This window comes from Poecilia reticulata, linkage group LG15, assembly GCF_000633615.1.
Source record: "Poecilia reticulata strain Guanapo linkage group LG15, Guppy_female_1.0+MT, whole genome shotgun sequence".
Classification (NCBI taxonomy): domain Eukaryota; kingdom Metazoa; phylum Chordata; class Actinopteri; order Cyprinodontiformes; family Poeciliidae; genus Poecilia; species Poecilia reticulata.
This window is the reverse complement of record NC_024345.1, coordinates 19,679,989-19,697,954: the sequence shown is the minus strand read 5'-3', so window position 1 is coordinate 19,697,954 and position 17,966 is coordinate 19,679,989. Positions and strand designations below refer to the sequence as shown.

Genomic DNA, 17,966 nt, shown 5'->3' with positions numbered 1-17,966 from the left:
TATATATATATATATCTACTGTAAATCCAAACAGATTCTGTATTAGTCCTCAGATAATTTCACATTCCTTAAATAATAATATTTCAATTAGTGGTGGATAGGGAATGTGTCAAACATAGATTTGATTTTAATGTATGGTAAATAGATTTTAGCACTCCGAAGATCATCTAAAATCAAAAAGCATCTTAGTGGGTTATTATTTATATACTTTGAATGCTAGAAAGTTTAGAATGGATGGTTGCCAATAATATGCTTAATCTACTCTGTAAAAGTAACAATTTTGCAATTTATAACCAACAATTTTTTATGTTTTATCCATGCAATATAAAACTGCGTGGTTCAAAGTAACGTGAGGCATGCAAATACATAAGCAAATAAATAAATGAATGTAAAAAAAAAAAAACTCTTACATATACAGTTAAATGTTCAGATACTTGGAATAGGACTGCAAAACAAAACATCAGTCCCATAGAATTTTATACAAGGTTCTTGTATTTCAATGAGACTGATGCCATTCTTGATGCCAGTGAGTGAATGGTACACAAGGCAGTCCTCTTGTGAGATATTTGGTTGGTAAAAAACTGTGGGAAGGTGCTGGTGTTGGTATTTCTGCATGTGTGTGTGTGTAGTGGGGTGTGGGGGGCTGTTATTTCAGATGCATTTGGGGGAAGAGGGGAGGATATCAAATGCCATTATTAGACAGACAAAGCTTTCTACCTTGCAAGTCAGCTTTCGTCAAAGCAACTTTTGTTGGCAAAATAATAAGAAAAGAAAAGGCAAAATATACAAGCAGTTAGTAAGAAGCACAAAGTTTGGAAAAAGAGAGTGGAAATATAGATTATGAGGCAGGATGCACAAAGTATATTTGTCCGGAAAAAGAGCAAGAGAGTAAAACATTACTAAAATACGAGAACGGCTTCTCTCCAGATGCTATTATAAAGTCGAAATAAGTAACTACTACTTTTCCCATGTAACGCATATTCCCCAGTGTCTAGCTTTGTCATAAACATTTAGCAACAGTGCATTCCATCGTAATTTCACCATCACATTTACAAAAAAATGTTTTGACTCTACTTCAAGCAATCATTGATTCAGTGTGGTTCAAATTGATAATGGCTAGTTTGACACGCCTTCACAAGACCTGAATGGGATTACGATTGTCACGCTGGAACATGATAAAAGATCAGAAGTACTTAGCGGTAACGAGTGGGTGAAAAGAGAAAGTAAACTAACCGACTGAAGTCGTAGAAAGAAAATCAAATATTGTCTCTGGATATGGTGCACACATTAGACTGGGAAAATGATATTCATACATGCAACAAAGGCTTCATCCATTATTCAAAAGGATCGCTTCAGGCCAAATATCTCAGATCCAGCAAGCATGCACAGTGTACAACAGAATAGGGATGAAATGGGAAGTAACAGTGGCAGTACAAATACGGTGAGAAGAATAATCAGATTAAAACCAAGTGAAACAGAAATGATCGCCTCTGGAAGAGTGTCGGAGGTTGATTCATTCAAACAGAATACTAACATGCTTTAGGGATGTTAAATTACATGCCACAAGTTACCAGTGTGGCTTTCTTTGTGGCTGTGCTTCAGAATGAGTGCTGCTTGAAGATATGTAAGCGACTTGCAGGATTATGCAGCATTATATAGTGTTACACCTGATGATATTTTGGGAGAACATTAATAAACTATTCTAGATGAATTAAAGGAATTTGCTCTCGTGTTATTCGTTTTAAGTGGAAAAATAAGCATTGTTTCATCTATTCATACTCAACCAATAAAGGTTAAAAACTCTACAAAGACAATAAACTAAAATCAGGATTTGGCTGATCATTTGTGACCTCTCACCTTCACATCCTCTCTCTATCTGTCCCACACAGTCCAGAGCATCTGACATCAAGTCTGGGAGGCGTCCATTCAGGTCCACCGACGCCAGGCAACCCTGGAAACCCTCCTTGGCATGCACCAGTTTGGGCAGGTCCTTATACATCTCCTTAGCCACCCCACCAATGTAAAGGTTTCCTGTAAAGAAATCAGAAATGGAACAATGCTGACCCCTGGTGGAAATAAATTAGAATGCAGAACTTTCCCTGTCAATATTTTTTGCAGCAAGCTATTGTGCTTTTCATAGCCAGATAAAAGACAAGCTTACTAATTGTCAATCTTCGCAAAAAAAAAAAAACTTTCACATTTTTATGAAGTAACTGTTCAATGTTATGTAAGCCATATATTCCGCAACTGCTTTATCTTGCCTCATCATTCTGAATATCCTTCCAGGTAGAATTACCCAAAACAATTTGCTTTCAATAACAGCAGCTTTCATGCCAACAATAAGTAACTCTTTTCAAATAAATGTTATCCAAGGCTGTTAGTCTGAGCACTGTGAGCTCACTGCAACATTTCCACATTGTTAGCTGTGACAAAAGACCAGATGGATTCTTTCTCAAGGCTACCTGAGACCCAGTAATGAGCAAAAGCTTTTTTGTGCCTTTCACCCCTGCAGCGTTTCTCCAACCTGTTATGCATTTCAATCACAAACTTGCTTTTCACATTTTAAATCACTGGTTCCTCAGGTAAAAAAAAAAAACACATTTTATACTAACACACTTTCCCCAACCACTTTATTAGTTACACCTTAATAGCACCATTTTGGTTTGCAACCAATGACTAAGCCACATTAAAAGTCACTTTCGTCACAATTGTGAAGCTTTGGTTGAACTTCAGCAACTTGTTTTCACCACATCTAAAAACCAAAGTCCCTGCTGTAATTTGGCTGATTTGTCATTTGTGTTAATGAGCATTTGGACACATTCACCTTTAACATGTCCGGTTAGGGTATATAAATTCTGAACTAACCCTTCAGGTCAAGGTTCTTGGCTCCTGAGGTTGTCTGTGTGGTAACCTTGGTGTCAATCTTGACTGTGTGCAGATTGTTGGTGTCCCTGGAGATGATGACATTGTGCCACTGGTTGTCACTTAGGGGTTTATTTGAGTTGCCTTTGATGAGGTGGGCTCCGTTCCCCAGGTCAGACACATAGTGAAGATAACTGGAAACAGATACAGAACAGCATAAAGAAACATGAGCATACTGGAAGAATAAAAATTCCTAATATTACCGGATTATTGGCAAACTGTTCTGGAATTTGACACATTCACATTTCTTTTAGCGATAAAATTATGATTGTGATTATTATTATTATTATTATTGCTTTGTAACTGTTTGAGGTTTTACATTACTGAGTAAAAATGTACAACAAAAATCAGAAAAATCTATTGAAGGTGTGTGTACATTCAAAGATAACTGTATGAGTGTGTGAAGATCTCTTAAAAATGGCTTATTTCTGACATTAAAGTAACATCAGTCCAGGCTAACTTTACAGGCAGGTTGAGCTGTGTAATTAAATTGCATGACTTTATTTGTTGATGTCACTGGATAGTCAAAAAATAAGGGAAATAAGGGAAATTGCTAAAAATAAGAGAATTTGCTATTTCGGCAAGGACAAATACACTTCTGTGAAGCTGTTTATCTTTTATGTTGTGTATTTCTCATCACTTTGTTTAGATTTTTGTTTAGATTAGACAGCATGGTAACAGCCAGCGGCCTTCTGGTAAAAACTCCGGCACAGAGATGATAAGAGACAAAATGTTCATATGTAGTTTTTTCACTGGCATTAAAAACTGCCATATGCGCAATCACTGTTATTATGAAAGTCATGATCCGTTTATACAGAGTTCCCTAAATAAATAAACCTCATGTACAGAAGTCATAGTAAAAGTAAACTTTTACTTTTTTAAAAAATTATTTTAGGGAATTCCAGTAAATAATAAAAGATATATAACACAGAGTATATTATGAACATTTAATCAATCATCATGTTTGGACTGGGTGTGTTCAGCTGCTGATTATTTACAATGGAAATGGGGAACACAAGGAGATGCACCCCAAGGTTAGAATGACCACTTTTACTAGCTAAATTCGTTTAAGCAAGAAATAAGCCAGACAACAGATTTTTCTCTGTAGCCAAGTTATTTAAATACTGATGACATGATCTCCTCTGCTCATCCTAGGGCTCAGTTTCAGTGGTTGAACAGTGAGAACAAATATGACGACAAAATCACAACGACTGGTTAGTGCATATGATGAGATGACCTGTTCCTGTTAGATAAATATTAGAATGACTTGGACACTAAGAAGTGTTCACTATGATTGCTTTGTGTGTGTAAGGGAGTCTGTAAGTCGTGTGTGTGTCCGTCTAAGTGTGAAGGACTATTTAAGAGGGGCCAGAGTGTGTAAGTATGTTTCTGTGTGTTCAAGATAAGGTAGATGCTTCTTCCTGCCAGCATTTTTACTCTGCTTCCTGTATTTATCAAAACCGCTGGGTCACAGCTGACTCCTTACTCATTCTTAGGTTTTGAAACCAGCACTCATAAAATGTCTCCACCACACTTGCAGATTCCACTCAAAGCATTTTTTTTTATTTCACAGCTTCCTCTCTCCACTTCCTGTGTAAACAACCATCAACTTTGTATAAATTACCACCTAATTCAAACATGACAATGTTTAAAAATAAACAATATTTACATGAACTGATATGACGCTTTGGTCTTGGCTTCTCTCAGCCAGGCTGTTAGCTTTGGTTTCAAGGGCAAAACTAATCTGGATTCAAACTCACTGAAGAAGCCAGGAGAGTTATTTACTGTAGGCAAATTAACATCGGCTTACAACCTTTCAGCAAAACCTCTTCTAAAAAAATTGTAAACTTTGCCCTTAAGAATACAAATTCCCACTTGCACGAATGGGTGCACCTACCCTTTGACCAGTTCCACCACAATGAAGTCATTTCCATCACCGCTGTTGTAGAGGATGAGACCATCAGGAGATGTGGTTTTAAACTGAAAGAAAAGGTGCATGGAGTAGTAGGCCTGCAGAGTGGTGAGGGTCACATAGCTGGACCGTGACTTGAAGGTAACCGGATCAGCAATGATGTTCTTGAAGCCAATCATGGCATTGAGTTCGCAATAATCAATGTCACCATTTTTGCAGAGGTCAATGTAAGCCATGCCATTGAAGGAGAGGCTTTGGAGGTGGCCAATGAAGTTGGAGGGCACCATGGACATGAAGCGCTTCTCTGTCACAATGCCCGTCTCAATGTTATGAAATTCCAGCTGGGTGTGGTCACCTGCCATTTGACCTTTGATTTAAAGGGAAGGAGGGAGAGAGGATGTCATTTAATGGGGTAAATGAAAGCCAAGAGGGAAAGAGCTTTGAAAATGAAGGCTCCACAGCAGGACTTTGTGTCATGTCAGTGATGTCATGTCAGCACACTTTTTTATACAAAAAAAAAAAACTGAGCATCCCTTCAGGGAATTTTTGATTTATCTCTATTTTTTTAAACAAAGTTAATAAATATTTTATTCAAGGCAGCAACATTTTGCCAAAAAAGAACTTGGGATTTTCAGTAAATAAGCAGTACCTTCTAAAAGTATTCACACCTCTCTTTTTCAGAGTAACTCTTTAATGTAGATTCACCCATCAACTCATAGTGCAGCCATTACTGCGTTTCACAATAAGAATGGTGTATTGAGGGTGATCTGAAGTATTAATTTTCCCTATATGGCTTGTCGAAAACTACATAAAGCTCTTTTATGACTTTCCTTTAACAGCGGCTTTCATCCATTCAGGAAAGACTTGACAAATCCATCCTGTCAATGAATTATCTCACCAAACGTTAGCCTGTAGGCTACTCCTTGGTCAACACATGGCATGTTTTGTATGCATTTTTGGATATATGAATGTCAACTGTATTTATATTTAATCTGCACACAGATTGATTTATATTGCTTAATTATCTCACGTCTGCATTGCATTTAGAGGTTTCATAATGTAGTGGGGAAAATACACGTGCAACCCACACTTTTCAGTGTTTTTACATTAAAAACCATGTATGACGAATACTTTTACAAGGCACTGTACTTACCCAGGAACAAATAAAAACTAAGCAAGTGGCCTTTTTAAAGTTCTCTGCAGAATTATGGCTGTTGTATTGTTCTATTGTAGTAGCTCTAGTTTAGGTAGACCACGAGAGTCCAGAAAAGGTGAGAACCTGTCAAAGTTTATTATAACAGAAAGGATAAGAAGTACCTTCCACGGGCGGTAGATCATCTACCGTCAGTTTCAAACTCTTGCCTCTCCTGAACACACGCACGGTATGCCACTCATTATCGTTCAGGTTCTGACCCGCAAAAATTGTCTCTGGGCCTTTACCTGTGGGATAGTCCAAAAGTGATTAAAAACACCCATGCACACACGCGCACGCACTCCCACACACGCAGAAAGATTGAATGGTAGTACACAAAAAGAGAATCATATAGAGAAGAGATGGAAAGGAAGTCAGAATAATTGAAGGAAACATAGACAGGAAACAATTGAAGTAAACATAGTAAATGGTCCATTAACCACAGTAAATGGTCACCACTCTGACTTACATTGGCTGCATCATTATACAGGCAGCTACATTTCTGAAGTCTCTCTTAGCATTATTTTTTTCTTTAAATCAAGAAGTGGGGATCATCATTTAATATTACTCAATAAAACTCAGACATTTTTGATTATTATTCTTGATCTCTGTGTTTTCCAACCAACACAACTCAAATTAGATTTCAAGTTTTTTCATGTTCCACATGGTGGCAGCAAATACCTTCCAGAACTTTACAATTTAGCAAAGTCTTTTACAAATAATCTCTTTCCATATTGTTAACCCGCCAATTCTATTACCTTCCTCTAACCTTCACTATGTCAAATAGAATCTTATTTTAAAAAGAAATGATCTTGCAGTGGAGACAGTAAACTAGGAGGTAAGACAAAAAACTATATATATAACTATAACTATATATATAAACATAAGAATAACCCTATAATGCAATCATCCTGTGAAAAAAGAAATACAGAATGTGATTTTTTTCTTCTATAAATGAAATTTCACTCATTTGATTTCATTAAATAAATGTAAATTTAGTTGAAAATGATAAAACTATTTTTAGCATTCCTTTAGCTGCATACCAAAAACATCATATTAATATTGAATGAGAGTCGCATTGCAAGCAGGCAGTGTGTGTGTCGCACAATCACTGTGCCAAAGACCTCCAGGAAAGCTTTAGAGTTGGAAAAATATATATATCCGAGAACATGCTCTAAATCTTTGCTATCTTATCTTTATAAAAGAAAAAGATAATTCCATTTCATTTTTCAAATAATTCCAACATTGGCCTTTCTAAAGCCAAACACAAATTTAAATAAAGTTGTTCAAGTTTTAAATCCCTGTATAGCTCTGAAGTTCTCATGCTGAGTGAATGTAGCAAACCAGGGCAATGTGGGTGTGCCACGACGATGGCATTATAACTCCCCAGGCTCTGATCCCTTTCACACAGTGGGGAGCCTCCAGAGGGGCGCCAAGTTCATGCACCTGAACCTGTTTTTGGTTATTTATTTCCCGCCTTTCTGCAATCTTCAAAGCTTCAGTGCAATGTGTATGCAAATGTGAGGGTACCACAGTACCAGGACACGCTCAATCGCAGAGGCACAGTGCTGCTTTGTAAGCACTAAACATTGAGGCAGGCTTGGAACCAGGCGACTGGTGAGGGATTAAGAAGAAGAGATATGAAATAATGGGATGGGGCTGAACTTGAAAGCATGGTTGATCTTTGCCTTCCATCATTCATGTCCTTGGTTCTCCTCAAGGAGGAAGAAAAGTAAGAAGAGAAAAGAGGGCCATCGGTTGCATAACATTCGATACAGAACAGAGTGTTATATGATCATTTATATATCTAATATTATTGGACCTCAGTTGGTTCTGGCATTCTGTCAATAATATAGAGTCAAAATATTTCAGTTCAGAGTTCATTCAAATAAAGGTAGCAGACTTATGTATCTTGGCATCAGAAAAAATGATTATTTGCAACTAAAGATAGATTACATTATTTTTCTTTGACGTCTACCTTCGAGTTTGTCCCTTTCTTAATACTTAATAATTAGCTTAGCATATTGGCCTTAAAATGCATTGATTTATGTAAAGTCCAGGAGAGTCCTGAAATTGTAAACTTATTCTAATGAATTAATCAGAAAATAGGTTGCATTGTCCTCCTGTTAGAGCTGCATTCAGCTTGGCATGGATAATTACTGTTCATCATTACAAGCAGCGATGCAGGGAAAAGAGAGATTTACAGTTGCTATTTTCAGCTAAAGATGCCGATGTTAAAGGTCAACAACAAACACTCTGCGCTGGTGTCAAACTCTTATCTATCTTCAAAAATGCAACACATTTAAAGGATCATTTTCATGGCACGGTAAAGTCAGTCTTAAAAAGAGAGTTCCACCTGCTAGCGTGAAGCAAAGAGCTGCGACTGATGCAGTAGTCAGATAACTTTTTCAAGGTAACTGTGCCAACATTGCTTTTACCTACATTTGCATGCCTTACAAGTTTAGTTTCGTACATGCCCTCACACGTCTCCTTGTTTTTATTTTCAAATATATCAGATCTCCTGAGATATTTATGTATATGCTGGTAAAATTGAAACCAAGCGCAATTTGCTGCTGTAGAACTGTTACAAATGTCAGTCATATTTTTGTAAATGAAGGCTAGATTAAGAAACACAGGCTCACAGAGGGGTTATTTACATTCAGTTTGGCTGCAAAGTGATTTTGCCTGTAATTGTTATAATAATGGACAACAGAAAGTTAGATGTTTCTTTTTTTTTTTTTTATCATGTCCTGCTGTGAGTTCCCATTTCTGAGTAAGGAGATGAATGAAGGAGTTTTTTCAGTGTCTATAGAAGACAAGCCACACAGTAAATTTCAACATTTAAAATGACTAAAATTACAAATTGCTTTTAAAAAAAAACAACAACAAAAAATTAAAATATCTGGAACTGCGACAAAATAAATGAAGCCTTTTAGAAAGCAAATCAACATAAACCTCCCCTGCATTCATGCCCTGACTAAATCAGTCCTTTATTTTTCATTTCCACATATTTGTAAAGTTCATCGAAAGAATCTCTTAGAGCTCTATTAACAATACTAAGATCAATTATAGAACAGGAACAGCTACTCAAGATGATGATAATGTTAGGGAGATGATAATCCAGTAAGACGCCTCTCTGTCTCCTTCCTAGTCACACCGTAAATCATGGCACCCGTGCCATTACTCTTAATGAATATGGCCGGGCCAGCTGTACATAAAAGCACCAAAATCTGTCACAAGGTACTTTCAGGTCATATTTTCAGTTAACTGTCAGTCAGTGTCTGTTAACAGTGTTTAAGCAGAAGTGGCAGTGTTTTCTTCAGACAGTTCTGGGCTGCCCCAGGGAGCTTGGGTCCCTAATTGACAGTGATGTGTTCTTTGAGTTGGTGTTGAAATTTCTCATCCGGCAAGCTGACCAGAGCTGCAGTGCCTGACAAGACACATTAATTAACATTGAGAAAAAAAAAAAAAGAGGACAAAAATAACAACCTAGAAAAAATGTTAAAAGCTAATTCTTCATGAGTGGAAATGCACTGGCTTAACACAGTTCTTTCCAAGACCCTCAATTAAGCATTTTCCTTTGACACAATTAGGTCAGAAACTATTAAAGGAAGGGTTACTCCTTCTTTGTTTTTGAATTCATCTAAAGCATGCAGTTCACCTTCTCTATAGAATGGTTTATCAAAAGAATTTAAATTTATTTCCACAGTGCAAATGTTAAAAAAAAAAAAAAAAAAAAAACATCCAACTCAGTTAGTCGTCTTCTAACTCTCCATTTTGGAAATAAAATGATTAGCAGTGTCAACTATTACCATCAAAGTGACACACCCATTTTAAAATGAAATTACCATTAAAAACTTAATTCAAATTTTCTGACACCCAAATAAAAAATGACAATCTCTACTGATAGTACTGCATTAGCAGTAACTGGAAGGTACACATAGAATGCTGTGAAGGTGAAATGACGATATTTCATGCACTAAAGTGTCAACTCTTTAATGTCAGTGTAGCTTGGATTTAACAGCTGAACACTGAAGCTTTCCGCCTTTCTGACAATGTTTTTGTTGTCACGACATGGTGGACATTGCAAGCTCCAATTGCTGCCAGCTGAAAGAGAACTGCAACTATTTAGCCAGATCTTTTGATATATTTGCACATCCCTGTTTTTGCACAATTTGTCTTCTTTTTATGAATATGTTGTGTTTGTGCACACATATATATGCACATCTTGAACATATTTTCTTGAAATTATCCAACTCAGTTGCACATTTTTTTTATTCAGTTTGCTATTTTTAGTAACCGCACAATATTATCATGTTGCATTTTGCCCCTACTAGACAGTCTCTTATTTTTATATTGTTTATCTTTGTGTAAATATACAAGCTTCCAGCTATCTTTAATTTGCTGCTGGCACATCTGAATATTCTCCAGGTGTGAAAATTAAAGGCTTTTCCATTCTATTTTATTCTATTAAAGGGGTAATAATATGGTGATCAGAAGGCTAACAATATGAATGTGAACATGTATTGCCTTAACCTTATCCTCTGGAAAGTAAGATGACCTTTTAAGGAAGTGGAATGAGAGAATTGAAGCTTGTCTTCTGCACACAAACACCAGAAGCGATTGAGGATGTATGGGCGAAGCTGCTTTGCATTTAGAAAGATGCTAACAAGAGATCCTTTAAAGAAGCTTGTCTAGAGGTCACATCATCCGATTGTGTGAGGAAGTGTTGTGTTGTTTAAGTCTCCTCTTCTGATCAGGCAACGACCTTCTAGTGCTGTAACACTTATGCCAACAGTTCCGACTTGGCTGTTATCAGAGAAGAGTTTATCATTATATTCACAATGTGGCATAGTGTGGTATTTGTTACAGGGCTTTAACTGCATGTTTTCATCTGGTTTTTACGGTGAGTCTCTCACCTGAGAGGGATTACGTGAAAAAAACAGTTCTTGTATTATGACTCGAGTGAAGGAATTATTAATTCATCACCAGCTCTGAATAATAAATGTCAGGGATATTTATTTCCCAAAATATTGCAATGTAGCCTCTCTGTTTGCGCGCACACACAAACACACAAAGACGCCTTCCTCCACGAACGCCCCAACAGGATCTATTCTTTCCCCTCCCTCTCCATCTCTTTCTTTCTGCTCTGTGAGGCAGGTTAATGGCAATAATAAAATCACACTCTGTATTTCCTCTGTGCTTTGAATGGCCTCATCAATTTACAGCCGCCGTGAAATACTGTGAAAGAAATGAAAAAAAAAAAAAAGATAAAAAAGGTGGCGGTTGGGGGATAGCGCAAGGAAATCATCCATGTCTAAAATACCTACGCTTCCATAGCATGCGTTTTATTCCTTTCTAGATTTATAAGTGAATGGGTTCATTAATTAGACACAGCTTGGTGTGTAAAATAGCAGCTGACTGCCATATTCCAGTTTGTCATTAATTCAAGCCTCCATCCATTTCCTCCACACTTCTAATTATATATATAAAAAAAGAAACTACAAAGAACCTTAGCCCTAGCATGTGTGGGGTACAATATGATACATTCATTTAAACTGATTAAGTCTCCCCAGTTAAAATTGTGTCATGGTATTTTTCACTTAGAAAATACATTACCCAGGCAACAGACAAAAAAATAGTGAATATTACAGAAGGAGTAGAAAAAGAAGAAGAAAGGTGAACTGTAACTTACTGGAGGTACAGTTAATCCTGATACAATCTAGATGGGGGGAGAATAGATGAGAGATAAATTCATCTTTCAACGTTACAGCTGCAGACATCATTAAAGCATACAGTCCACCCCTCTGGGGACAAACACACGGACACTGTCCGTCCTCTGATGCTCTCACATGTTGTTGCCTCAAGCTGGAGCAAGCTGGTAAAAGCGCTGCTGTGTTGGAGAACCGGAGCAGCCCAATTTATTGCATATTAGTGAAGAAGTCGAGGACTGGATCTGTTAGGCAGAGATTTAGATATTTTATAAGAATTGAACATTTTTGTTCAACAAGATGATGTCATCATGAGAGCATCAGATGTTAGTCAGGGTCACACAGGGCCAACTGGAAGGTTTTCTCATTAATTCCCCCCAGCTTCTTTCATCTACCAATAAGTGTGACTTAAAAACATTATAATAGTTTTGTTTTGTGTCATTTTGGATTTCCGTTTGCATTGTCTGGCTCATGTATAATTTTTCACTACAGGGAAAAAAGAAATACATTGATAATACCTACACTAGCTTAATAAGGTTTCTTTAGACCTTTGCTGTCGTGCTGTTTCTACAACATACATACTTTTGTTCAGCAGTGAATTGTAGTGTTTAAATATCAGTTGCTAGATCTAATACTAGTTATAATTTAAATAATCTCAAAAACTGCACAGAAACAGATGTTTCTACTAGATTGGTAAACTTTTTTTCATGTTTGGGAATTATGTGAGATTGTCATGGAAGCAGTGTGAATGCTGGCAAGTGAACACATCATCACCATGTTCAGAAATAGTTTAATCCTGAAAATGTTAAAGTAGAGGATGGACGATTGTTTGGTGTTTTTTGCAAACTATTAGAGTAGTAGAAATTATGTTGGATTGTTGCAGTAATAATAACTGATATATATATATATATATATATATATATATATATATTTTAGGCCTGACTTTTCACAAATGATCAGATACCGGTATGTCTCAGAATCAGAATACTTGGGTAAAAGTGCAATATTTCTTCCAAGTCATCTCAGACAGTAAGTAAATAATTTTATAATTACAAGGAGGAAAATATTTCTATTTTGTATTGTAAAAAAAGCAAAGGCTTGTAATATATCACTCTATGTATGATGATTCTAGATAATATGAGTTTCACTTTCGGAGGTGCAATTTTTCACAATATTCTATTTTTTTAGGATGAGCCTGGAGACGTAAGTGAATGTTTGAACAAAGTTAAGATACACAAAATAAGTTTAATGCTGAAGCTAAATAATAATTTTTGTTGCTTTCACCCAAAGATTCCTAATGATTCACATTCAATTCAGTTTAAAACAATGTAAAAATTGACATAAAACTGTTTTGTGAAGCTTATTCTGTAGTTTTCAACCTTGGATCAAAAGCATAAAGATCATGAGGTGGTATAGCTGACAGGACCCAAATAAGCACAATTTATTTCAATTGAAAACAATCTGAATTGTTTCTGTATCAACATATATTTAAATTAAGATATTGACATTGTATCAGATAAAAAAAAACAGCATTCCTAGAAAATGCATTGCAAATTGATGTTTAGATTGAGGTTTTGGTAGTAAAAGTGAATTGGTAGTGTTAGTGTCTTTTGATATGTTCTAAATTGAAATTAGTTAATTGTATCTTATAAAGTTAAATATTTGAATTTGTCTCTATGTTTACTTATGTGGAGAAAAGAAAAGTTGGTGCAGTGATATTTGTCACTGCATGACAAGTAATAATTTAGATTCTACCAAATAGGCTCTAGTGGCTATCACTTTTAACAAATTTGTCACTGATAAAAAACAGCTACAAAAATTGTGTTTCTTTCTCGACTTCTTTATTTGTGAAAGCTGAGCCTGTGTTGTGCTCTAAGAAAGGTGACCCAGATCAACCCCCCCCCCAACCCTGCCTTCCCATTTGGCCCTGCTTGTCATGTGTTGTCAACCACAGCAGAAAAGTGGTCACAAACAGTCAGAGAACAACACAAGCCTACCCTTCCAGGGAATGCTCTGCTTTTCTTTGAGAGGGACAAGGAAGACAGCCTTCAAGGGCTTGTGGAAATAAAGTCCAAAACTCTTATATTTGTCAGAAAGAATTTAAATGAAAACAAAACGACGCAGCCCTTTGTTTTTTTATCCGAGGGCACCTTTTTGCAGTGGCGGTGATCTAACCTGTCAGGCCTGTCAGTGTGTGGCGCTGTTGCCTTTTGCAGTTGGACACATGCTGTTTTAAAGTTGACAGCGAATAAAGACTCTTCTGCATGCACGACTAAACGGCACCACTTAGGGAACCCATTTCTGTTTAGCCAGCAAAAAGACAGAATAGAAGACTTGGGTGGCACTGTAGTGTCTGAAACACATCAAACTTCCAAAAGACAGCTCTGGGATCAGTACTTTGCCAACAAAATAAAAATAAATGCCACAAACTCATAGGAGAAAGTGTCTATTTTTGCTTCATGCAGAATCTTTCCTCTTTACATAGGATCAAAGCTGCCGGATAATGAGATATGTTGAACATATCAGATGTCTGGACCCAGAAACTGCTTCAAAGAATAATCATTGGAAGGACAAACCCAAATAAATGAATAGTGGTGTAAACAAGGCCAATGTTTATGTGGTGCACTGAAATAACTTTTTTATATCTTTAAAGGAACAAAGCAACACCTTTCAATTCATCAGAGCTTTCAGAAAAAAAGGACACCAATATGTCACCCTCCAACTGATCACATTCATGTAATAATTAATTTTAACAGAATAATACTCAACTGTTTCCCAGACAGTTATCATATTTAGTCAAAACTGTATTCAACGGGAACACATCAGTTTGTGTTAGGAAAGAAGAATCTGCTTCATCTAACAAAAAGACGGTAGCAAGCATTCCCTGTTGACGAGTAGTTTTCGTGTGTTCAGCTGCCTGTGAGCCTCGAGCCGCAGATTTTAGACCTTGAAAGCCGCTACAGTCTCTCCGTCTATTCAAAACATGTAACGTAAATAGGAACACTGTCGTGCATTTGTGAGTGCTATCAAGCTCGAGTCTGCTTTGCTGCTGCAATGTGTGTATGCATTCGAGGTGTTACCTAAATTGACGGTAAGACGGACACGACCACTCTCCAGCTCCAGACGCAGAGTGTCGGCAGAGTCCCGGGATGTGGTGGCTATTAGCAGGCCATAGGCCCGTTGGGAGCGGAATCGAAGGGACACGTCTTCGGCTTCGGTGTGCATCACCACCGGGAGCTGGACTTTCATAAACTTACTGCCGTCGTAACTGAGAATGGTCGCCTCTGCAGAGGGAATAAGAAAGAAAACATGATGAGTGAACGGTAAAATAGACTGCGGCAATTTTATGGAAAACCAATGACCACGGCTGTCAGCTCAGTGTAAAGTGATGTTCTATTTGTTGACAAGGTTTAGTGAGGCGACCTTCAATCCAGTCTCAGAGGAACGATGAATCGATGAATTTAAGAGGCAGAGGGAGAGCCGAAGTCTTCGAGCAGCGAATGTGAATGTAACTCCCAGACAGATGCTGTCTGTGTTTATTCAGTAAAAGGCTTTCAATCCCAACAAAAACTGCGAGTTATTTTGATCAGTGTTGATCCCGCGTAGAGTGGTGGTGAAGTACTTACATCCACTAACCTTGACTGACTGTCACACAAATTTTGGCCAATTGATGATGCATTTGTAGGACTCTTTTTTTCAGGGAGGATTAATGGGACTTAAGAAACAAGAGTTGCCCATGTTTAAATGCAGTGCAGATTTTCATGACACTATTTTTACGCTCATTGGCTGTAAAACTCAATGAGGTATAAAACGAGAATGCCAGTTTTAAACATGCTGAGTTATTGCAAAATGGAATGTCTCCAGGTACAGTATGATACCCAAGACCACTTTGTAAAGACTTGTCACATGTCTAGTTTCCCATCGCACGTTATGCTGCAGCTGACAGCTACTCAGACTCCCTCCATAAACTGCATTTTCTTTGCCAACTTAGGTTATGAACCCCTTCAGTATAAACACACATCATTTTGCCTGGAAAGGCAGGAGGCATAGACGAATCAGTGCAAAAATAGTACATATAAAGAAATGAAAGAAAACCTGGCAGTATTGCTTTAAAAGTTTCTAGTAGATAATAGTATAGTAGTTACTGTAACGAGAAACGTTTTTTTTTTGTTCTCTGTTCAGGTTTAGCACAAGAAGGTCCTCTGGTCTCCATGTCCCTCGTAAGTCATTTTCCTCTTCTGTGCAAAGATTTGTCCAATGAAGATCTACGCTGGATTAAACGAGAATAAACCATGAATTTGATTGTAGATTTTCAAAGAAGTCAAATATCTGCTTTGCTCTTACAGGCAAGAAAATAACAGCTCATAACTTTTTATAAAAACCTCACTTTAAAGTATTTGAATTGCTTCCTTAAGCTACTGTCAGAGATGCTCAAGATGTGCATTTTCAAAATGCTAGTTCAAGGATGTGATATAATTGCATGAGTATATATAAATTATACCAAGGTAACAACTATTACTGCTGGAGAGTTGGGGAAAATAAAAGGAGTGCTAAAGGGAATGGGAGACAGTGAGCTGTGGAGGCGACAGGGTACCAGTACACTCACACCAGCCTCATCCCCACTTTCTCATCACACAGAGCCAGTGTGACATCCATCCCTTGGGATGACTATGTCACATTCCTCACCCAAATCCAATTTCTCCACGCCCTCCTGGGATAGGCTGCAGATGATAGGGCGTTTGACAAACAAGAGTTCACTGCTAAACTGTTTGTTTTCTGCCAGGCAGCTGAAGCAAAGAGCTGCTTGGAAAATGTTGGAAGGTGCTACACAACAATAACAGAACACGGTGCAAAATATATGCAGGAAAATTAGGATTAGGATAGGATTGAAGGGAATTGTTTATGTCTATATTGCTGAACAATGAGTACCAGAATAACAAATCAGCAAGTCATTGTGTACCTCATCATAATTGCTAAAGTGCTCTCATTAAAAAATGGAAACAGGCAAGAAAAGTCAAATAGAGTGTAAAATAATCAAATATCTTGATTATGCAGAAAATGAGCTCATCTATACCCTAAATTGGCTCTGCAGCTTGTCATTACTGCTTAACTTAATTTCCAGCTGCATGCAATCAGCTTCATTAAATTTGATGAATAGACTCACATCATTATGAAAAGACATACCTACTTCAATGTTAGGGAGGGAAAGACTCCTGTATAATAAACAAGCAGGCAAGTAATTCTATTCAAATCACTGCTGCAGCAAAACAATTTCATCCAACACATTTCCTCGCTTAAAATTCATATAAGAGATTGTTTAAAATACATTAAATGAGAAAGCTCCAGAATAAAGATATGAAAATATGGAGAAAGACCTGTGAGGGAATACCACCTAATGCAAAGTGAGCACCTGTCAAAATTCCAATTGTGCGAGTCCAGTCATTTTAATGCCATTCCCATGCTCAATATCAAAATAAATTGAGGGGACTGGAGCTATAGCTTGTGCTTGTGCCAACCCGAACAGGAGGCTGTCACAGGGGATGTGGAGCACAGCGGACTAAACCAAATGTTTATTTTCATTCCCGTAAAAACCACAATGTGGGACAATTTTCCGATTGTGTGATGAAGTAGTTGCTGGAGTGGGAGCTCTCTCAGAGAAGGCTGTATGACAAACAAGGGAGGATCAGGTAATCACAAATAAGAACCCAGTTGTCTTCCATTGTCCCCCAAGGAGAGCCAACTCTTTGAGAAGAGAGAGCTGTCAGCTACATGTCACAGGATTCCAATGTCCCTCAGCAACAGGGCACTGGGCTCAGTCTGATTCAGAAAATTGCAGGAAGAAAATGCTGGAGGCTTTTGGAAAAATCTATATTTTACACTCATGATAAACAACTAGAAATGGCTCAGCTATATCATACATAATTTAAGACATTTATGTCTTCCCTGTAGCCTTCTTTGAGAATCACAGCATACATGTTCAAAGAAATGAACTTGGTAGCTATTAAAACACCCTATATGCTGAGAATGTTTCTGTAGACAGAAGAGCTTCTTTCTAGATCTGGACACATAGAAAGCAACAAAATGACCTACTTCAGTTACGAAACTCTATGATCAGTCTGCTTAGCTGTTGAATAAGCCCAAAATTAGGAGATATATTTCTTTGGAATGATGGGATTGGTAAGTTGAATTGTGTCCATGAGGCCCCCCATCTGTGACAGCAAGACAGTTG

The 17,966-nt window shown here is 37.4% G+C and overlaps 1 protein-coding gene across 20 annotated transcripts in view; it reads right to left on the bottom strand.

Moving 5' to 3' along the window:
• Nucleotides 1-17,966, bottom strand: part of LOC103477041 (neurexin-1a) — a 265,070-nt gene that overhangs the window by 132,248 nt on the left and 114,856 nt on the right. For 17 of the 20 annotated variants that reach the window (XM_008429897.2, XM_008429906.2, XM_008429894.2 and 14 more), the window contains 6 exons: nt 14,818-15,021; nt 11,722-11,748; nt 6,152-6,274; nt 4,820-5,201; nt 2,866-3,056; nt 1,858-2,031 (listed from right to left, as the gene is read on the bottom strand). In XM_008429897.2, the coding sequence (XP_008428119.1) occupies nt 1,858-2,031; nt 2,866-3,056; nt 4,820-5,201; nt 6,152-6,274; nt 11,722-11,748; nt 14,818-15,021 (1,101 nt within the window). The other 3 variants (XM_008429900.2, XM_017308975.1, XM_017308977.1) reach the window with 3 other exon arrangements.